Genomic DNA, 18,508 nt, shown 5'->3' with positions numbered 1-18,508 from the left:
AGTGATGCTGTGGTGGTGCTGAGTGGTGCTGTGGTGGTGCTGAGTGGTGCTGCGGTGGTGCTGAGTGATGCTGGTGTGGTGCTGAGTGAAGCTGTGGTGGTGCTGAGTGGTGCTGTGAGTAGGTACTTCTGCCCTGGCAAGTGAAGACAGAGAACGTTACCTCTTGTGTGAGAGTGAACCTCAGTACCCTGTGAGTGAAACTGATGCTATGAGTTTCCTGCATGCATGAGAAACGTGCACTCTCGGCTGCCCTTGCTGCCTCCTGCGTGTAATGATTGTACAGTGCACTGCTGCATCTGTGGACTTGAGATAGGGTTTAATTAGAGGTATGTGAGCTGTGTGTATACGGTCTTCTTGGACCCCAAGGACCGATGGAGGCACAAAGTGAAATGTTATTACATTTTCTAGGAAATATCAAAATACCCCTCAAACACTGTTGCACATGAACTGTGATATGAGCTCATGTCAGTGCCAACATAGACATGCTGGATGCTTGGAAGGAAGGGTGCGTGAGGGCTGTTGGATGGGGTGACAAATATTGAAGCCAGCTACAATCTGTTCTGTCCCTGCCTATTTCATTTTGTTTGTTTATTTCGAGTATGTAATGTGTGTGTGTTTGTGTATCACCTATTTACATTGCCCTGTGATTATTTATTTTTCCTTGTGCATTTTGTGTCTTTATCTTTATTTTGTTTTTATCATCTGTTTGCACTGATTTGTGGCTGCCCGTATTTGAGTCTGTGTTTTGTGCCTATATGAATCTCGGTGTGAGAGAGAGGATGGGGAGGCAACGAGAGAGAGAGCGCGCGTGTCTATGTGTGTGTGTGTGTTTGCATGTCTCTCTTTCGGTACCACGGAAAGATGCAAACAGTAATTGGCTGCCTTTGAAATGGAGCCTGGTTGTGGAGTGGAGGGAGGGGGTGACAGCTGAAGGTGTGAACCAGCTGTAATACGGGAGAGCTGAGGGGGAGGCGAGGGGCGTGCAAGGAGCTAGGCAGAGCATGGCGAAATGGAGGGACTACAAGATGCAATATATGGCAATTTCTGCAAAAGTTACATATTAGGCTATTGCCGCTTAGGTGGCAGTGTATGCAAGAAGATTTGCACTCAAGGTCATGCCTTGAGAACAAAACTGACAAAAGACATACCTCACTCAGTTTAGCGCATGACCCAACACTCTTCATTTTTAGTGTCAAGCAAACATAGCATATACAGTGCTTGCTTGGTGATGACATAATCAGCACGTGCCATATTTTATATATGGTGCCCATCTAGCCTGCTCAGCACGGTATACTTCTCTGTTCCTTTCCTCAAACACATATACTGGAAAACTGCTCTTCACTATCCTTAATGCATTATTTATCAATTTTCCTTTGAGTATCTTCCACACAGTCGCATATCATGCTATATCTATTTCTGGCAGCCTTCTTCCAACAGAAAAAATAAATAGCTTTTTTGGTTTTCCCTGTCACAATTTTCAATATTTTATCATTTATTCGACGAAATTCTGCTACTGATTATGTCAAACACCAACAAAATACATTGTGTTTGGAACTGAACTTAAAATAGGTAAAACACTGATAACGTTAATTAAAACGTTGTGCCCCAGTCAATGCTCTGAGCACATTGTTGTAAATGTAAAGTCTTCCTGTCGACTTTGCTGCAAACAATTGACCGAGGGAAGGCTGTCACCTAGTTCTATTTACTGATCTTGTTCGTTTATACTTCAATTCATGACAAACGTTGTAGCCAGCGTAACATAGAGACACCCCCTTTACGTAGGAATGTTCACGTGCAAAGAAATACGTGAACATTGGCAACCTACATCTGAAACCAGGTATGTCTTACTAGCAAAAGTTGATGAATGGCCACAAGCTTGCAAGTTTGTTGTTATATGTAAATCCCTTGCAGACGGTTTCATAGGAGAGAAACATTCACAGATATTCTCATGTCATGGGCAGGAGTAAGTATGTTTCCAGAGTGGCAATAGTCAGGGGGCCCTCATCACATTCTGCAGGAGGGCGCCATCATGCTTACGCCACTGTTTCAGGGCAGGGACTAAGTGCCTCGATGCACCAAGGCTAGGCATGCGGTTTTGGTTGCCTGCAGCCCCGTGACCCGTGCATGACTTTACGATGAAACCCCTGGGTTATGTGCTCTCTCGGGGAGGGTCCCTGTGCGGGCATCTGCACCGTGGGCGGCAACGTTGTCACCTTTTGGCACACTCGGTATGCAAATACCTGCACCCCGGGAGTCTCTTCACACCACAGCTCTAACTGGCAAGGGGGGCGCGGCGAGGGAAGGAGCCGCATGTCCTTTCCCAGGCGTCTACCTGAACGCAAGGGTGTGAAACCATCTGCGCGCACAGAAATGCATGCAGCAGATGCCTCTGTCGAACAATATTATGTGGATTTTTTATTTTCGAGACGGCATGGCTTCGCCTTGCTCTGCCCTCTCGGGTTTGTGGAAATCACTGACCTCAAAGTTTCTAGAGTCCAGAAGCAGGGAGTGGGGGCGCTAGTGCTGAGGGCACGGGAAAGAGGTCCGTAGAAAGGAAAATAATGGACCAATTAAAAAACAAAATACAACTAACTGGCAACTGGCTGGTAGATGTCCATTTGTTGTAGACAAAAGTGGTGTCAGGAACACTGACCTTCGGGTGGCAGATGTTAAAATCACCCAAGAGGAGGGTGGCCATGCATTTTACTACACAGTGAGAAATTCCACCACTGGTCGATACATGATTCCTATGAAAACACTACAGTACATGAGCAAAAGTCTGACATACTCTCCATGGAGGCCTAGTAGAAAGGCTCACTAACACTATAGTTGTATTTTTATTGAACACAAGGTAACTTACTCATCAACAGGCACACTGGAATTATGCGGCAAGAGAGGGTCACATTATGTGGCAGGGTTGAGTCAAATATGTGGTAAGAAAAGGCAAATTATGTGGCACAATGCAGCTCTTTTTGTGATGGTGTTACTTAATTAGTTTGCCATTGTTGAACAAGGTAACTCTCTATGGGCATTGCTTGTACATTATTAGTAATGGTTTAACACCCAAATATAGCCAGAATCCTCCGAAAGGTGACCAGTCCTACTTTGCAAAGGGCCTTCCACTGCAGCAACACGTGTAGCTGCATTTCAGTAACATTTGAGCAGTTTGAAGAGAAAAAATGTTTTTCCCGTTACAATCTGCAGATTACGCAGAAGACAACGGAGTATGTGGCAAAAGCAGCAAAATAGTAATCATGCAAAAATTGCAGCAGCTAAAACAATTGCATAATTGGAGCGGCCCTGTGTATTAGGCAGGAGAATGACTGGTAATAATTTGCAGTATTGACATCCATGTTCTGCAGTGGGAACCGCTAGCTAAATCAAACTAACAAAACACAGGGGATCAAAACTTGTCTATACAGTTCTATTAGACTAATATTATTATCACCTCATGAAATACATTTTCCTCCCACTAGTAGGCCTTGTTACTGACCATGTATTTTCGGACATGGACAGTTAACGTCCTGTTTCTAAGTGCAAAAAAATCCAAGAAAGTTATAAAAGAGCAACCTGTGCCCGACAGGCACTTAAAACTTGAAAGTCCACCAGGAAGTACACCAAGGAGCAGACCCCTACAGCGCTGCAAGAATCTAAAATGAAAGCCCGAATGGGAATTTTGTGTCTGAGGTGTATGTTTATCTGGAGTGCACCACCAACCCGGTTACACTGTAATCAAACATTCCTCCCTGCATCCATGCCAAAGGCAGTCTGCAGAAAACGCGGTAGTTCTGCCTCAGAGAGGTGAGGATGAGGCAGACGGACTGAATCCGTGTGCCCAGGTGAGCGCGTTCAAAGATCCAAGGATGTGGAGGTTTAATAACTAATATCCGGCAGTAAACAGCCTGCGGCGCGGAGGCTGCGAAAGAAGAACTGTGAGCATCAAGCACCGGAGAAGTCTTGAGTAGACGGAGTTGAATAGGTGTGGAGGAAGGCATGCGCTTCAAATACGTCAATTCCTGCTGAAGGTACTTCAAGCCTTATACTCCTGTACAGAGATGCCATAAGCATATGACATGAACCTGCTCGGACTCGTTGTTTTAGTTTTGAGACGCTTGCTTAACTAGAAAAGAAAGCGTACTACGAATCTAATGTAACTGGTGCTCACATACAGCTCCAATAACTTCAAGTCATTTTCGCGCTACATCAACCTGCGAAAAAAACAAGGCATACCAGCAGACGCAAATGACACGCATTAATATTGTAGAGTCAAGAGGGCGGTCAGCGCTATAACAATGTGCAGTGTTATCAGTGTTTAAACTCACTTTAATTGTCTACTCGTGTCAATATTAGGATGTGATTTCGGACTACAATTCTTCAGAAAGAAAAAAAAGAGGCCGGGAAATGATCATATCAGAAATACCTAAAATAGCACAATGTTCACATAATGTTTGAAGCTTTTTTCCTACAGTCTTGCATCCTCAAATTGCATGCCATCACAAAAGAAATCCTCTGCATTCCCAAAATCTGGCATGAAAAACCGTCCTTTACTCAAAAGGTTTTATTGTTGTCACGTCTTTTTTTCTTCAAAAAAGCACTACCTCCCTGCTTAAACAAGGCACGGCCTGCAGCCGTGAATAAGTGACGGCGGATGGCGGGGCAGCTGAAGCCTTTGATGTGGCAAATGCTGCTGGCAGGGGGAAGCCTGTGGGGAAATGCGAGGCGCGGCCGTGAATAAGTGACGGCAGGGGGCGGGGCAGCTGAAGCCTTTGATGTGGCAAATGCTGCTGGCAGGGGGAAGCCTGTGGGGAAATCCAAGCTCGTGCACGAAGGAGCTTGTGGTCACGTGATTTCACGTGAACTGTTGGGAAACTTAATCATAAAAAGTCAGCTTTGTGGATGGATGGCAAAAGGTCTCTCTACGAGACCTAAAAAGGTACGTAAGGTTATTAACAAACAATAATTCTCATCTAACTCAATTGCCAATATAATCAATCTACACAAAAACCACCCTAGTCTAGTCCCCTCTCACTGGCTGCTCACGTAAGAAAAAAAACCTGTGCCTTCTCTTCCCAGCGATGGCGGAGGACAGTGAGTCCGCGGACAGCCAGTAGAGCCTGGAGCTGGACGACCAGGACACCTGTGTAATCGACAGGGACAACGAGGACGAGACGGAGCATGGCAAGAGAAGTCCTGCAGGTGATTTGGGAGCCAAAAAGAAAACAGAAGTGGAAAAAAGAAAAGCCACATTCCGGGGGCACAAAGTCTCATTCTGCCTCTGACTCTCCGGATCTTAAACTGGACCAGCCTTCCAAAAACCCAGCCATTCCCAAACAAAAACTTCAAGATATACAAAGAGCAATGGAGCTGCTTTCTGCATGCCGGGGTCCAGCTAAGAATCTTGATGAGGCAAGCAAGCGTAAATACCAGTTTTGGGATACACAGCCTGTACCCAAACTTAATGAAGTTATAACTTCTCATGGTGCAATTGAACCAGATATAGAGAATATCCGTCAAGAGTCTTACTCTTTGCCGCAGGGTTGTATGTGGTACACTGTGGGTTTGAACAATGCTGAAGTGCTAAAAGAATTGTACACATTGTTAAATGAAGATTATGTAGAAGACGACGACAAGATGTTCAGATTTGATTATTCACCAGAGTTTCTGCAGTGGGCGCTGCAGCCTCTAGGTTGGCTTCCTCAGTAGCACTGTGGAGTTTGTGTAACCTTAAATAAAAAATTAGTTGGGTTTATAAGCGCTATCCCTGTTAACATTCCCATTTACGATAGTTTAAAGAAGATGGTAGAAATTAATTTTCTCTCTGTTTATACCACGTACTATAATCAGTTTGCCAATTTGCCTATTATATCTCTCTATTTATTTGACTACGCTTTGGCCCATATTACGACAGGCCCTAAGACGGACTGGAGAATTTGACAGGTATTTGGCAAAAGATGTAGTTGAAATATTCCCCTTATGAGGACCTAGAACAAAGAGAATATTTATATTTACGCTTTTCTATATGCATTTCTTTATCATCATAATAATGAATAAAGACAGACTCAGTTTCCATTGGTTTGCTTTTATGTATTATTTTAGAAATTATATAGAATTGGTCAAACAGAGACGCAATGTCGAATCTGAATATTCACTCAAGAAACAATACAAATGATCACAGCAACATCTCAATTACGGAGCATGAGTTGAGTGGATAGGGTAAGAGACAAAGAGCATTTTCAATAAGAACAATTGCAAATACAGATTTCATACAAACCTAGAAACTATAGCACGGCGTGCTGATAGCTGTAAATGCTAACCCTCCAGCCGAGAGGGAAAGCTGGAACTATCCTCATGAGGTATGAGGAGCAAAGTTAAGGAGTCAGCTTATAGACAGCATCAACCAAGTACATCAAAGAACTGCTCACACGAACGCCTCAGATAGATCTAACACCAACACTCTTTCCTCTCTCTCTGCCTACACGGCCAAATCTATCACTAATAATTATACCCTAATGTCCATTGATTCTAGCTAATTCTTGTAACAAAATCCAGGAAAATCCTTTCCGTATTGGCTGTCCGGCATAGGGTGTTAAGTCACACCACTTCCGTCGCTCTTCCTTCTCAAACATCCATTGTTTAATTCCATGCTGTCATCATCGTCCCTCAGCAGAGGAAATCATATCTTCTCTTTCTTCAGTGCACATATTTTCAGATGCATTTGGAAACATTTGGCAGTATGGTTTATTTTAAGACACTCGCTCTTTCCTGCTACAGTAGGAAGCCTCATAGATACACTGGACACCTGGCAGCCACTCGAGAATAAAGCACACAATAGACCGCTTTGAAGAAATAAACACGATTTCTGTATTTCTACATTTTAATGCAAAATTAACCCTAACGCAAATGCTGAGGCTTTCTTGTAAAACGTGCCGTTTCTCTAGGAGAAATAAACATTGTTTTATTATTTATTAAAAAATAAAAGCTTCATCACATAATTTCATTTCAAACCCTTCATTAGTATAATAGACATTTAAATCTATTATTCTGTAATTAATATTTGCTTAATTATGTTAACAAACAAAACACATCTTTTTCGTATTTTTACTCATGGTACAGAAATCGCTTGTGGCCTACTTAGTCACAGTGTCATTTTCCTGCACTTTTCTAATTTCTTTTCCTCGACTGTATGTTAATTATTTTCAATTAATTTCAAACTTTGTTATTAACTCACACCATGGAAGGTTTTATCCGAGCAGGTTTTATTTACGCAAAACCCTGCTCCATCAATCCCCCTTTGATGGCTACTTAAGCCTTCTAAAATACAAAATCTGATTACAATCTGATTGTATCAGAATCTACTGGTTCTGTCAGGGATATATGTACAACATTGTTGAATTTTCAACATGCTACAGACTCCACCCTCTTTCACCAATAATACATCAAGAGCAAGTCTATTTTGCAAAACTATAGATCTCATAGCCACCATTTCAGTGTCAATCATTAAAAATCCACCAGTAGTATCAGTTGATAAATGATCAACACGCGTAGACAATTGTCTAATGTTGTGTGAATTTAAAATTACTCCAACAGAAGGTATCAATGCTCCAAAAATATCACCCACAATCTCAGCAGCACTAATTCACGTTTTTTTACGTATTGATCCACTCTTACTCTTCTCATTGGTTCCAGGATTCTTATCAATGTGGTAGACCTTTGGTTAAATTATACCTATATAACAACACCCATACCAGCGTGTTGGTAACCTACAGTATACAGAAAACAACATCAGGTGGTTGTGAGATTTAAACACATCCCAGGTTTGAAGAATTTCTGAATATAGTATTTCCATCCCCAACCAAGAATTAGTATATGCGGTTCCGATATGGAATGCTACCCTTGAGGTCCTTTACTAGCAAATGGCGTACTAATCAAGATCTCAGAACTTGCCCTGCATGTAGCTCGGGTATCGAAGATGAGAAACATGTATTGTTTTTCTGCAGGGGGTATCGTCCCACACATCGCAATGGCTAGTTCCTATTTGCCGCGACATGGCCACCCATAGCTACCAGGAAGCATTTAGGATTTGAAAAAGTGACACATCGCCAAAAATAGTATTTGCTGTAAGTACATTTCTGCAAGCAATGTGGTTTAAAAGACTTGGGGCCCGGATACGATGGCAGGCGGACAAAGTCCGCCCGTCGCCATCACGGAAAACGGGACAGACTGCCAGAGGTGCTGCAGTCCCGCGGAGGCTTTCAGGATGCGACCGCTACCCTGGCTGTCGCATCCCGCATCATTTGCATTGCGGCGGGCAGTGTTGCAAGCAGCACCCGCCGCAATGTAAAAGTGGCATGTTGTGCATTGACATGCACCAGGTGACAGGCACCGTGCGGTGCCTGCCACTTTGCGCATGCCAATGTAGGGGGTGCCATGGGTACCCCCCAAGTGCACCCAACACCCCGGGGGCCTGCAACAGGCCCCCAATGCAAAAGACCGCATACCTATCCATGGCAGCATCGCTACCTTGGAAAGGCCCTAATGCGCCTGCTAGGCACTGCCACCATATTTTGGGCCAGGACCGCACAGCAGACGATTGCCTGCCTGCTTTAACGTGGTGGACGGTCTTTCCAGCCGCCGCTGTGCCACCCTCCATTGTAATATGGCGGGGGTAATTGAAGGGCAGGCGGGGAGAGATGTCGGGCGGATCGCCACCTCCGGTTGAGCGGTGGCAATCCGCCCGACATCATAATGGCCCCCTAAAAGTTTTAAACGATATAGATTGCTGTGTTCCCTAGATTGATGTCTTTTTTGATGTATTGCTGCTTGTCTGCCTATCTGCACAATGCATGGTCACTTTACGTATTTGTTCCACAGCCCCCAATGCATATTTGAGGACAACATCTGTAAATACAGTCTTTTGTCTTCTGCATATTTTAACGTAACACACATTTCAAATTAGCTTGCTCCTTAGTCCTTGCTATATTTTGCACGTTCTCTTTCTAGTTTTATTATACTTTTTGCCTGGAGGAATATTATCAAACCACAAGAAATGTTTTAAATTAATATTTTGAGGATATTTTTAAAGTTATTTTGATGACGCTGTATTTTTGTGCACATGGGTCTCTTTTAAAACGAGTTTTATGTACTATTCTCTTTGTACATTGATTGTTGATGCTTAATTTTTGCTCATTTTGTGTATACTTTGATGGTTATTTTAACCAAAGAAAGTTATGATTACCTTACCTACCTAAACACATCTTTACTTATGCATGAGGTACATTTTACTCAATAATCATGACCTCACATTTGTTTGATTAAACACAAACGTTTTTTAAACTTTCACATTTGGTGCGATAAAAGAATGGACAATCCATATTCAACTCAATGGATATACAGTGAAAAACCATTGCAAAACGTGTGAAATGTGGAAAAATAAATCAAATATATATTGTGATAATGCAAAATTTGTACATGAACTAGGCTAAAATTGCATCTTCACCAATCCAAATTTTACAAGACCAGATCATTACATTCACAGAAAGTGCTCTTTGTACTGGAACATATAATGGGTCCAAAGGTATCTAATATGGGCTTCCAATAGTTTCTTAAGACAAATGAATTTATACGTCCATAGTGATACTGGTTGAACTAGGATCCCCTATTGATCCCGGTCTACGCATTTCAAACCCACACTTACTTTGGGGGTTCTCTTCAGGACAGGGTTTGGTGAATTCTGCAAGGGTGAAAGAAAAAGATTTTTGAGTTGAGTGATCAGCAAATTCCAATATACTTTAACATGGCACAATGGTTATGAATTTACCTAAGGGGCACAACAAAAGGTTTTGATTCCGACGTATTAATTGTTTAGATTATTAGGGAATTGTACTCGTGCACCAAATCAAAGGAGCAGGACAGGCTTTTCTGGATTGCTCATGTTGGTCTGAAAGGAAGGGATAAATTCAAATAAATAAAGTCTTTTATAATTGGTAGTGAAGCGCAGAGTTTGTGGTAATTTACAAAGCTTCTATTACATGAGAGTCTGTATTTTTTATTTGTTTAGAAATGAATTCTGGAGCCCAGTTTGATTCCTTTCTGTAAAAAACAAAACAGACCTGTTTCAGTGTTTGCTTTTCCCAGCGCACTTCAAAAAAACCATAAGCACTCGACAAGCCTTGTGAAAAACTACTTGCAATCTAGATTAGCTATTCCGGCTTTAAAAAAAAAAACAGCTTGAGAAGCATCTTGCTGTCAAACCATTTGTGCTGCATTGTATCAAGGTCACTCTTGCTGTTATTGTAATTGAGTTGCATTCGCCTTCTCCATGTGTATAAACGTTTTTTCAGAGTGCATATTCACAGAAAACAAGCGTGCAAGACCAAGTCTTATGGTATTAAAAGTGTGCACATTTGGTACATGGCATATTATCGCCGCTGCTAAGACTCCAGGGTTGCCTGGGAGTGTGAAATGCTCAATTCTTTTAAAACATGATGCAACAGTTCTTTGTTTTCACTTACACAAAAGGTGTTAGTGCTCCCTCCGGATCACATCGTCATCCTACCACATGGATATAAGCATGAGCGGATTTTGCGGATTGGCAATCCGCGAATTTTGCGGATTTGCGGATTCGCAATCCGCAAAATCCGCGAATTCCCGCGAATTTGCGGATTTTTTTTTTTTTTGTGTTCGCCCGTGTTTCTGCCAGTTCGCGAGGGTTTTTACAATTTCGCAATTTGCGAACTTACCTGTCGGGTCGCAAGTTTTGCGAACTTGTTGTTTCTACGTGTCCAGCCTGTTTGGGACACTCTTCTTCATCACTGCCACTCTCTGTCACCACTGCCACTCTCTGACTACTCATGCCACCCTCTGGCCCACCCATGCCACCCTCTGTTTCATCACTACACCCTCTGGTTGTCCAGTGTACATTATTTTCGGCAAAGCAAAGCACACCTTCCCTGCCTCAAGTGACCTGAATTAATTTGGGGCTGATTAATGTGTCACAGAATATTTTTTTAGCTGGCACCTGCTTCCTTAGTGCGCCCTGATTAGTGATCTTTTGCACTTGCTAAGTGCTTTCATTGTTGCAAAATTAGTTACAACACCTGCCCTGCCCCAACTGACAATAATGAATTAGGGGCTGATTAATGGATTTTAACTTCCAGCCTGGCTCCTGCTTGTCTCCCTTAGCTGTAATTCAGGACCTTTGTGGCATATGTGTAACTATTCTGAGGTTCAGAGCAGGGTCACATAATAGTTTCAACTGGCAACTGAACTCTGGAGGGGCCCCTCAGGAAGCCCTACAGGAAATGGCTACTAATGATGTGCCTGAACTTTTGAACCTGGTAAGTAGTTACTTTCAGTTTTGCCAAGATCGTATTTCTGCAATTTCGCACTTATTCGCGGGGCGCGAACTCACGCTAACAGTGCGAGCAGCGCGAGCAAAATCCGCTGCTCGCGGATTTGCGGATTTTGCGGGAAATTCGCAAATCTCGCGGATTGCGGATTTCCCGAAAATCCGCAAAATCCGCGAGCGGAACGGATTTTCCGCCCACACCTACATGGATAATGGTGTTGTGTTCCTCTGACCTTTATTTTGTAAATTGGGGGTGTCCCACATCAACCGGTTGGGGATTCTGGGTGATGTAGTGTATTGACACTGAACTTCTATAATGGTGCACAATTCATGGTTCTTTTTACTAAAGCAAAACCTCAGGGTGAGGGTTGTTAAATAATCTAACGTTGTTTACGATTATTCTACGCAACAATTAGAGGAATGATTTTTGGGAAAAAAAGGATATATAAAAGTTAATGTAAAACCTGAAATGGATCACAGGCCAAAGCGTGTCTACCTTGTTTTTAGAATGGAAAACTTAACATTTTCATTGTTAAAACAACTAAAAGAGACTGAGTATGGACGCTGGGTTACTACACACATGGGTTGGCTACAATCTGTTTGTTTCAGACATCTCATTCAGACCTCTTGATACCGAAATAAATTTCATAATCAAGTATGCTTCTTTATGCATTATCCTGGTGTCAGTATCTCCCCTTCTGGGGTCTGTTTGGATAGCATTTAACACAGTCCAGTGGAAATCTAGCTTTAAGTGTCCCATTTGATTAAAATGGTTGACCATTGGTGCTACTTGAATGTTCGTTTTGATGCGTGATTTATGCTGGATGATTTGTTGTGTCACTTCTTCATTAGTTTTGCAAATGTAGATCTTTTGATATGGGCAGACTATAGATTAAACCACAATTTTAGTTTTGCAATTTGAGAATTCCTCGTGGGTCGAGGTGATCTTTTCATCTGAGAAAAAACTTCTTTCTAGAATCTGTTTGCAGGCACTGCATGTAAAAACAAAGCCAAGTATTCCTGTCATATACTGGGTCTTGCACGCTTGTTTTCTGTGAATATGCACTCTGAAAAAACAGTTTATACACACAGGTAAGGCGAATGCAACTTATTTAAAATAGTAGCAAGAGTGACCTTGATATAATGCAACACAAATTGTTTGGCAGCAAGATGCTTCTCAAGTAAAAAAAAAAGCCGGTACAGCTAATTCCGATTGCAAAATATTTTCACAAGGCTTGTCTGGGCTTTCAGTATACCCTTAAGGAACTCCACACTATGCCAAGACACGGTCTCCGAACCGGAATGCAAATAAATATTGACTATCCAGCTGTAAGGGTTTCAAGAAAAATCCTTGACATAAATTAATCACTGTGAACCAGTCTGCATCACATGTAATTTGATTAAGAATTACTGCTGGGTTTGGCACTAATGGACAGCAAGGTACCACAATTCGATTTATTTTTCTTAAATCCTGAACAATTCGATATTTTCCGCTCAGTTTTTTAATTCCCATAATAGGCGAATTACAAGGACTACTTAGTTTTTCTTTTAAAACACCTTCTTCAATCATCATTTCAATTACTGGTGTTACTCCTGCAATTGTCTCAGGACTCATTTTGTAAGATGGTGTTTTGGGGAATTCTCATCCTGTCTAACTGTAATTTGAATAGGGTCAACTCCTTTCACCAACCCAATGTCTTTCCCGTAAAAATCCCACACATCACTCAATACAGTTTCCCTCAATTCAACAGGCAAATCCTTCGCTGTAAATAAAGGATACAAATCATTCACTTCTGTCCCTTGCCTTGCCATCTCAAAGATGACATCCTCATCCTTAGTTTGAAAAAACTATTCCATCTGATGTACAATAAACGGTACAATTAATTTTGCATAAGAAGTCTCTACCTGAAAAGTTAACTGGACTTGTATCACTCACCACAAAGTCTCCTATCTGTGCCTTCATTGGTTTTATTACGGGAGTTTAGATCAATTGATTGGAAACACCTACAACTTGGATATATTCTCCCGAGAGGGGTAGGTTAGGAATTTCTACAGTTCTCACAGTGGAACGGGTAGCACCAATGTCTACAAGTAATGTAATCACATTACCTTCTACTTCTCCATCCACAAAAGGACCACACTGATCTACCGCTAAGGATGCACCAAGCACGCACTCCTCCTCCCTCTTAGGCCATCGTCATTGAGATGTATCTGAGTCACTCCCATGGGACTGCAACTAATATTGTGAAACCACTTGTACATTTTGTTTTGTTGATTCATCTGTGTGAAAACCCATATTTGCACCGTACCTCTGTATTTGACCACTCATATTCTGATTTGGCATAGGAGCTTGAGGTATGAGTTTGAGGTTTTTATAAACCCTGTCCTCTTCCATTTATTAGATTCTGTTTTTGTATCTGACTCTGTATTTGATTAATCTGATTCTGATTCATATCCTTAGCACCAGTACCACCACCTGTATTTGCCAACAAACTCCTACGCTCGTGTTTCCAATATCCACATTTTCCACAAGATTATTTCTTTTTCATTTCTTCTTTATTATTTTTACCTATTGCACCTCCACTTCCCATAACAGCACTATTATGATTACCTTGAAAAACTGATTGAGAAAAAGCCACAAATCCACCTTTCTGTGCTGCTTTCAACTGAGCCCACATTACTATCTCTTTCAACTTTTTATGTCGCAACTCAATATTATCACTACAGCATTTGGCATAACACAATATTTTGTCAATCAAATGCTGCTGAATCATCATGCTAATCTCTGGTCTCAATCCAAACACAAACCTATATACAAAATGACCCATGTTTTTGTCACTTATGTTCTCAATGCCATTATATTGTTTAAACATCATAATAAGCATGTACAGTTTATTTTGTTTCCTGTGTAGTTTTATCTATTCTCACCTAATCTGTTTCTTTTGCTGAAAGTTTCACCTTCAAATTAGTAATGACCTGATTGTATTTTTCATCACTTCATCTGATGGCGCACAAGTTTTTGCATCTCTTGGGTATTCTTCTTTCGGCCAATCTACAGCAATCTTACACTCTACTCACAAATCAGCTGGAACCACAATATCAATCAATCTTTCCACAAGACTTTTGAAAATGTCACAAACCTCTCTACTTGTTTGTACCACTCTACTGGTTCCTCTCTCAATATTGGAAACTTATTTGTGAATGACAATATGTCACGTCTTGACCACGGAACATAAACATATCCACCGCCAGGTACCTCTGTCATGGGATATATAATTTCCGGCATTTCTGGCATAGTTCCTCTCAATGGATACATTGGTAAAACATTTATATTTACAACTGTTTCTTCCTTCCTTTTAGCCCATCTTCCTTTACAACGATCTAATTCACCCCGTCGTCTCAATGTGCTGATCAACTCCTTCATTTGTAACTGTTTCTCTGAAGAATTCCAACTCTCTAAATCTTTATCACTAAAATCCAATCTATATGTTTTCTGTAAAGCCTTCTACTTTTCTATGTCCACACCATACGCCTGTGAAACTTCAGAAAATTTCTCATGAAAGTTTCTCGCTCTCATTGTGATATTTTTACACAAGAATAACAACTCTTCTTCCTGATATTCACTCAATCTTTCTGGGCTAATCGTATCTAATATAATTTCTTCTAGATCCGCTTTTAATCCACCTACATCCATGTTCACTTTATTAGAAGTCATCCCTCTAATCCACTCATCGAATTCTTCCGGTGAGGGTCCTAAAGACACTCCTGATGTAGGTGTCACTGTCACTTCCTTTGTATTCTGTAACGTCTTTGGATTAATCAGCACATCATGATTTGGAGTTTCTACTACTCCTTCCCAAATCTCAATTAAAGACTCTGTCGCACTAGTCCTATTACTAATTCTGTCACTTCGAAATGTAGGAACTGTTAAGGCATGCATGCGCTTATGAAAAGTTTTATTCATTATTGTATAATGGAACTATAGGACTAATTGTCACTGGAACTGACAAAGCATCTGCTTTTAAATTTAATTCATGTATTCTTCTAGTTAAATCTCTCTTAGCCCTGTTTACTACACTTGTATTTTTCTTTTGGGGATTATCTATCTGAATCATTGGAGCACTTGGTGATGGTCTCTCTTGATCTTCTTGATACGATGGAGGTCTATTCTTTAACAATTCATCCAAAAAATAATCATCTGCCTCATTTGGATTAAATTCTGTCTCTGAGGTATTCTTTTTCTTTTCTTTACATTTTCCTCCTTGAATATGCTACACTAATACAACGGGATACATCCCCTCACCTAATCCCACAACATCTCCTCCCCATTTCTTCATCTGAGAATCAAGATTCTCTTCGGTACTGATATCAGTTCAATTGGTTCACTCTGACCAATACCAGCGCAATAACACCTATAACATCACAACACTCATGAGACGATTTATACTTATCAACAAACAGCAGTGCGGCTTTCTGTGATGGCTCACAGTAACTAACCAATTGCAGTGTGGCTTTTCTGTGACATCCGTATTACTCCTGCAACTAACCCTCCCTTTACAAAATGTATTGGGAACTATTTACAAACTCTTTTGACAAACAAAGTTTGAAAACATAGACATTCCAGCTTCCACTAAAAGAAAAGTTTTTTCAAGATGGCCAACAGGTGAGGAGCTCTGTCTGGATGCTCCCGGCCCGGGATCGCCTTTTGGGCTCGAATCCCGCAAATACACCCCCTCCTTGGACCCCTTCTACTCACCTGCCTTGTGTGGTCAGCAGCCCTTGTCTTCTTCAACTCCTGCAACTCTGTATCAAATTCTCACTGATGATCAGTGATCCTTGCCCTGACCGTGGAGATCCTGATCAAATGGCCGATGCCCGGTGGAGCTACTTGTTTGGCTATAGTGTAGACCGGCCCGGGTTCTAACCCTCGGCCCTCACCTACCCAGCCCGACATAGGACACTGTTGCCGTCATCTACCCGCTGTTATTTCTGTCCCCCTCACCGATGATTTTCCATCGATAGAGGTAGACTCAGCGCTGCGACCCTGAGCTGGCTTTCGCCCCCGAGCTCTGAGAGGCGGGCCTGCCTGGTCTCCGCTGCTGCCTCCAAAGCCTCCTCGGCCTCGGCTTCGTTCTGAACTGGACTCTTTTTTTCTCATTCCCTCCACCTCGTTCTTCATTCCCTTCATTATTCGATTAACTGATTATGTTGATGGCAGATCCTTGATCTTCTCTGCTGGTGCCCGACTGGGCTGCCTTGGATTCTTCGGGGGCAATAATTCGGGAGCAGCCTGTCCTCCTGACTTGAGCCACGGCCGCCAAGCGTCACCCTTTTCGATCTTATGGACCTCGGCTAAAAATTCATGGTATCTGTCACCCCGATTGATTAGCATCAAGGGTGCCTAAATCAAATTGCTGCTCGCCACTATCCGCGGACTAGTTTTTCCATTTCTCCCTTCTGATTTTGCCCACACTCCTGATCCAGCTGCTGCCTTCCCCTCTCGAAGTCGCTACCTGGGGGCCCGTTCTGACTGCCTCCTTTCTGCTTTGACCCGATAATGGTTGGCATCCTGCAGCCTTTCCCCGCAAGATCCGGTGACTGTTCTTTCCCTGCCAACCTTGCTCTAGGGGTTGGTTCCCATGTTGGTTTTTTGAACTCACTGTTTTTCTCCTCGTTCACCTGCCATTTTGTCACTAACTCTGGGGCCCTTGATCGCATCCGCCATCTTGTTGTCTCTACAGACTCTCAGGTTGAATCCGGCTGCCTGTCCACGCCTTGTACTCTCCAGACTCGTCATCGCCCCTATGGATCACCTCTTGGGCTTCTTCACCCCCCTTTCCTTGCTATTTCACCGGGATGCATCCATTTGCCCCCTCCTACTGTCCCATTCCCTTCCTTAAGCTACCTGAAGCAGGGTAGGAGGCCTGGTCTTGGGTTTTGTTGATTTACTGGTCCCTACTGGTTTGTTGACTCGCTTTCTCAATTTTTGCATTCCCTCTTTGTACTATTCTCCTTGGCCGCTCCTTCCAGTCCTGATCCTCATCCCTTCCTCCGTCATTTTCCCCCTCCACTCCCGAAGTACCATAGTACCTGTCTCTGTTTTCTTCTCTTCGCAACGTTCTTTCATGTAACAGCTGTAATGTGTAAAAATGCTAACCCCATGTAAAGCTCTCTAATACCTATGGGTCTAGCCAGTGCTATAGAAAACTCATCAAATAAATAGATACAAACTCTCCAAGAATACTCTCGCTATTAGTAAAATCTCCGACCAGCGTGCTTCTACTCTCATTTGAGTAAAAATTGTCGGGACTTCTCCAGATGCGCTTTCTAAAGATACCCAAATAAGCTTCTCCTACACTAACTCCAAAGTTCCCTGCGCAATACTGACAATACGACTATTGCTCAATACTTTCATCAACAGCAGACAACGCAACACTTAGTGTAAGCCACACTAAGACACGCCTTTGGGCTTATCCCGGAATCTTAGGCCTCTCCGGACCTGCCAACAATTTTCCTTTAAGGTCAAACTGGTGCGACCACTACATGTAACAAAAAGGTACGTGAGGTTATTAACAAACAATAATTCTCATCTAACTCGATTGCCAATATAATCAATCTACACAAAAACCATCCTATAAAAAAAACAACAACAAAAAAAAAAAAACATCTTAGTCTGACTACCAAAAACTGATAGCACGCGGCACAGCGGGGAAAGAGGGTTTCTGAAAACCAAAGCAGAGCAAATAACTATTTATACCACATACTATAATCAGCTTGTCACTTTGCCTATTATATTTCTCTATTTATATGACTATGTTTTGGCCCATATTACGACAGGCTCTATGATGGACCGGAGAATTTGACAGGGATTTGGCAAAAGATATAGACAAAATATTCCCCTTATGAGGACCTAGAACAAAGAGAATATTTATATTTACACTTTTCTATTTACATTTATATACATTTCTTCATCATCATAATAATGAATAAAGACAGACTCAGTTTCTATTAGTTTGCTTTTATGTATTATTTTTGAAATTATATAGAATTGGTCAAACAGAGACGCAATGTCAAATCTGAATATTCACCCAAGAAACAATACAAATCATCACAGTAACATCTCAATTACGGAGCATGAGTTGCGTGGATAGGGTAAGAGAC

The 18,508-nt window shown here is 42.0% G+C and overlaps 1 protein-coding gene across 8 annotated transcripts in view; it reads left to right on the top strand.

Annotated features, from left to right (window-relative positions):
- LOC147697946 (betaine-homocysteine S-methyltransferase-like) overlaps positions 1-18,508 on the top strand; it is a 381,692-nt gene that overhangs the window by 245,976 nt on the left and 117,208 nt on the right. Inside the window, exon 7 of one of the 8 annotated variants that reach the window (XM_086934651.1) lies at positions 5,074-5,220. The exons of the other annotated variants lie outside the window; for them this stretch is intronic. Within the exon in view, the coding sequence (XP_086790777.1) occupies positions 5,074-5,092 (19 nt within the window). The 3' untranslated portion in view covers positions 5,093-5,220. Of the gene's footprint in view, positions 1-5,073; positions 5,221-18,508 lie in introns of those variants that run through there. 8 annotated transcript variants of the gene reach the window in all.

The sequence above is a fragment of the Lissotriton vulgaris genome, chromosome 8 (genome assembly GCF_964263255.1).
Source record: "Lissotriton vulgaris chromosome 8, aLisVul1.2, whole genome shotgun sequence".
Classification (NCBI taxonomy): domain Eukaryota; kingdom Metazoa; phylum Chordata; class Amphibia; order Caudata; family Salamandridae; genus Lissotriton; species Lissotriton vulgaris.
This window is presented reverse-complemented; position numbering and strand designations above follow the sequence as displayed.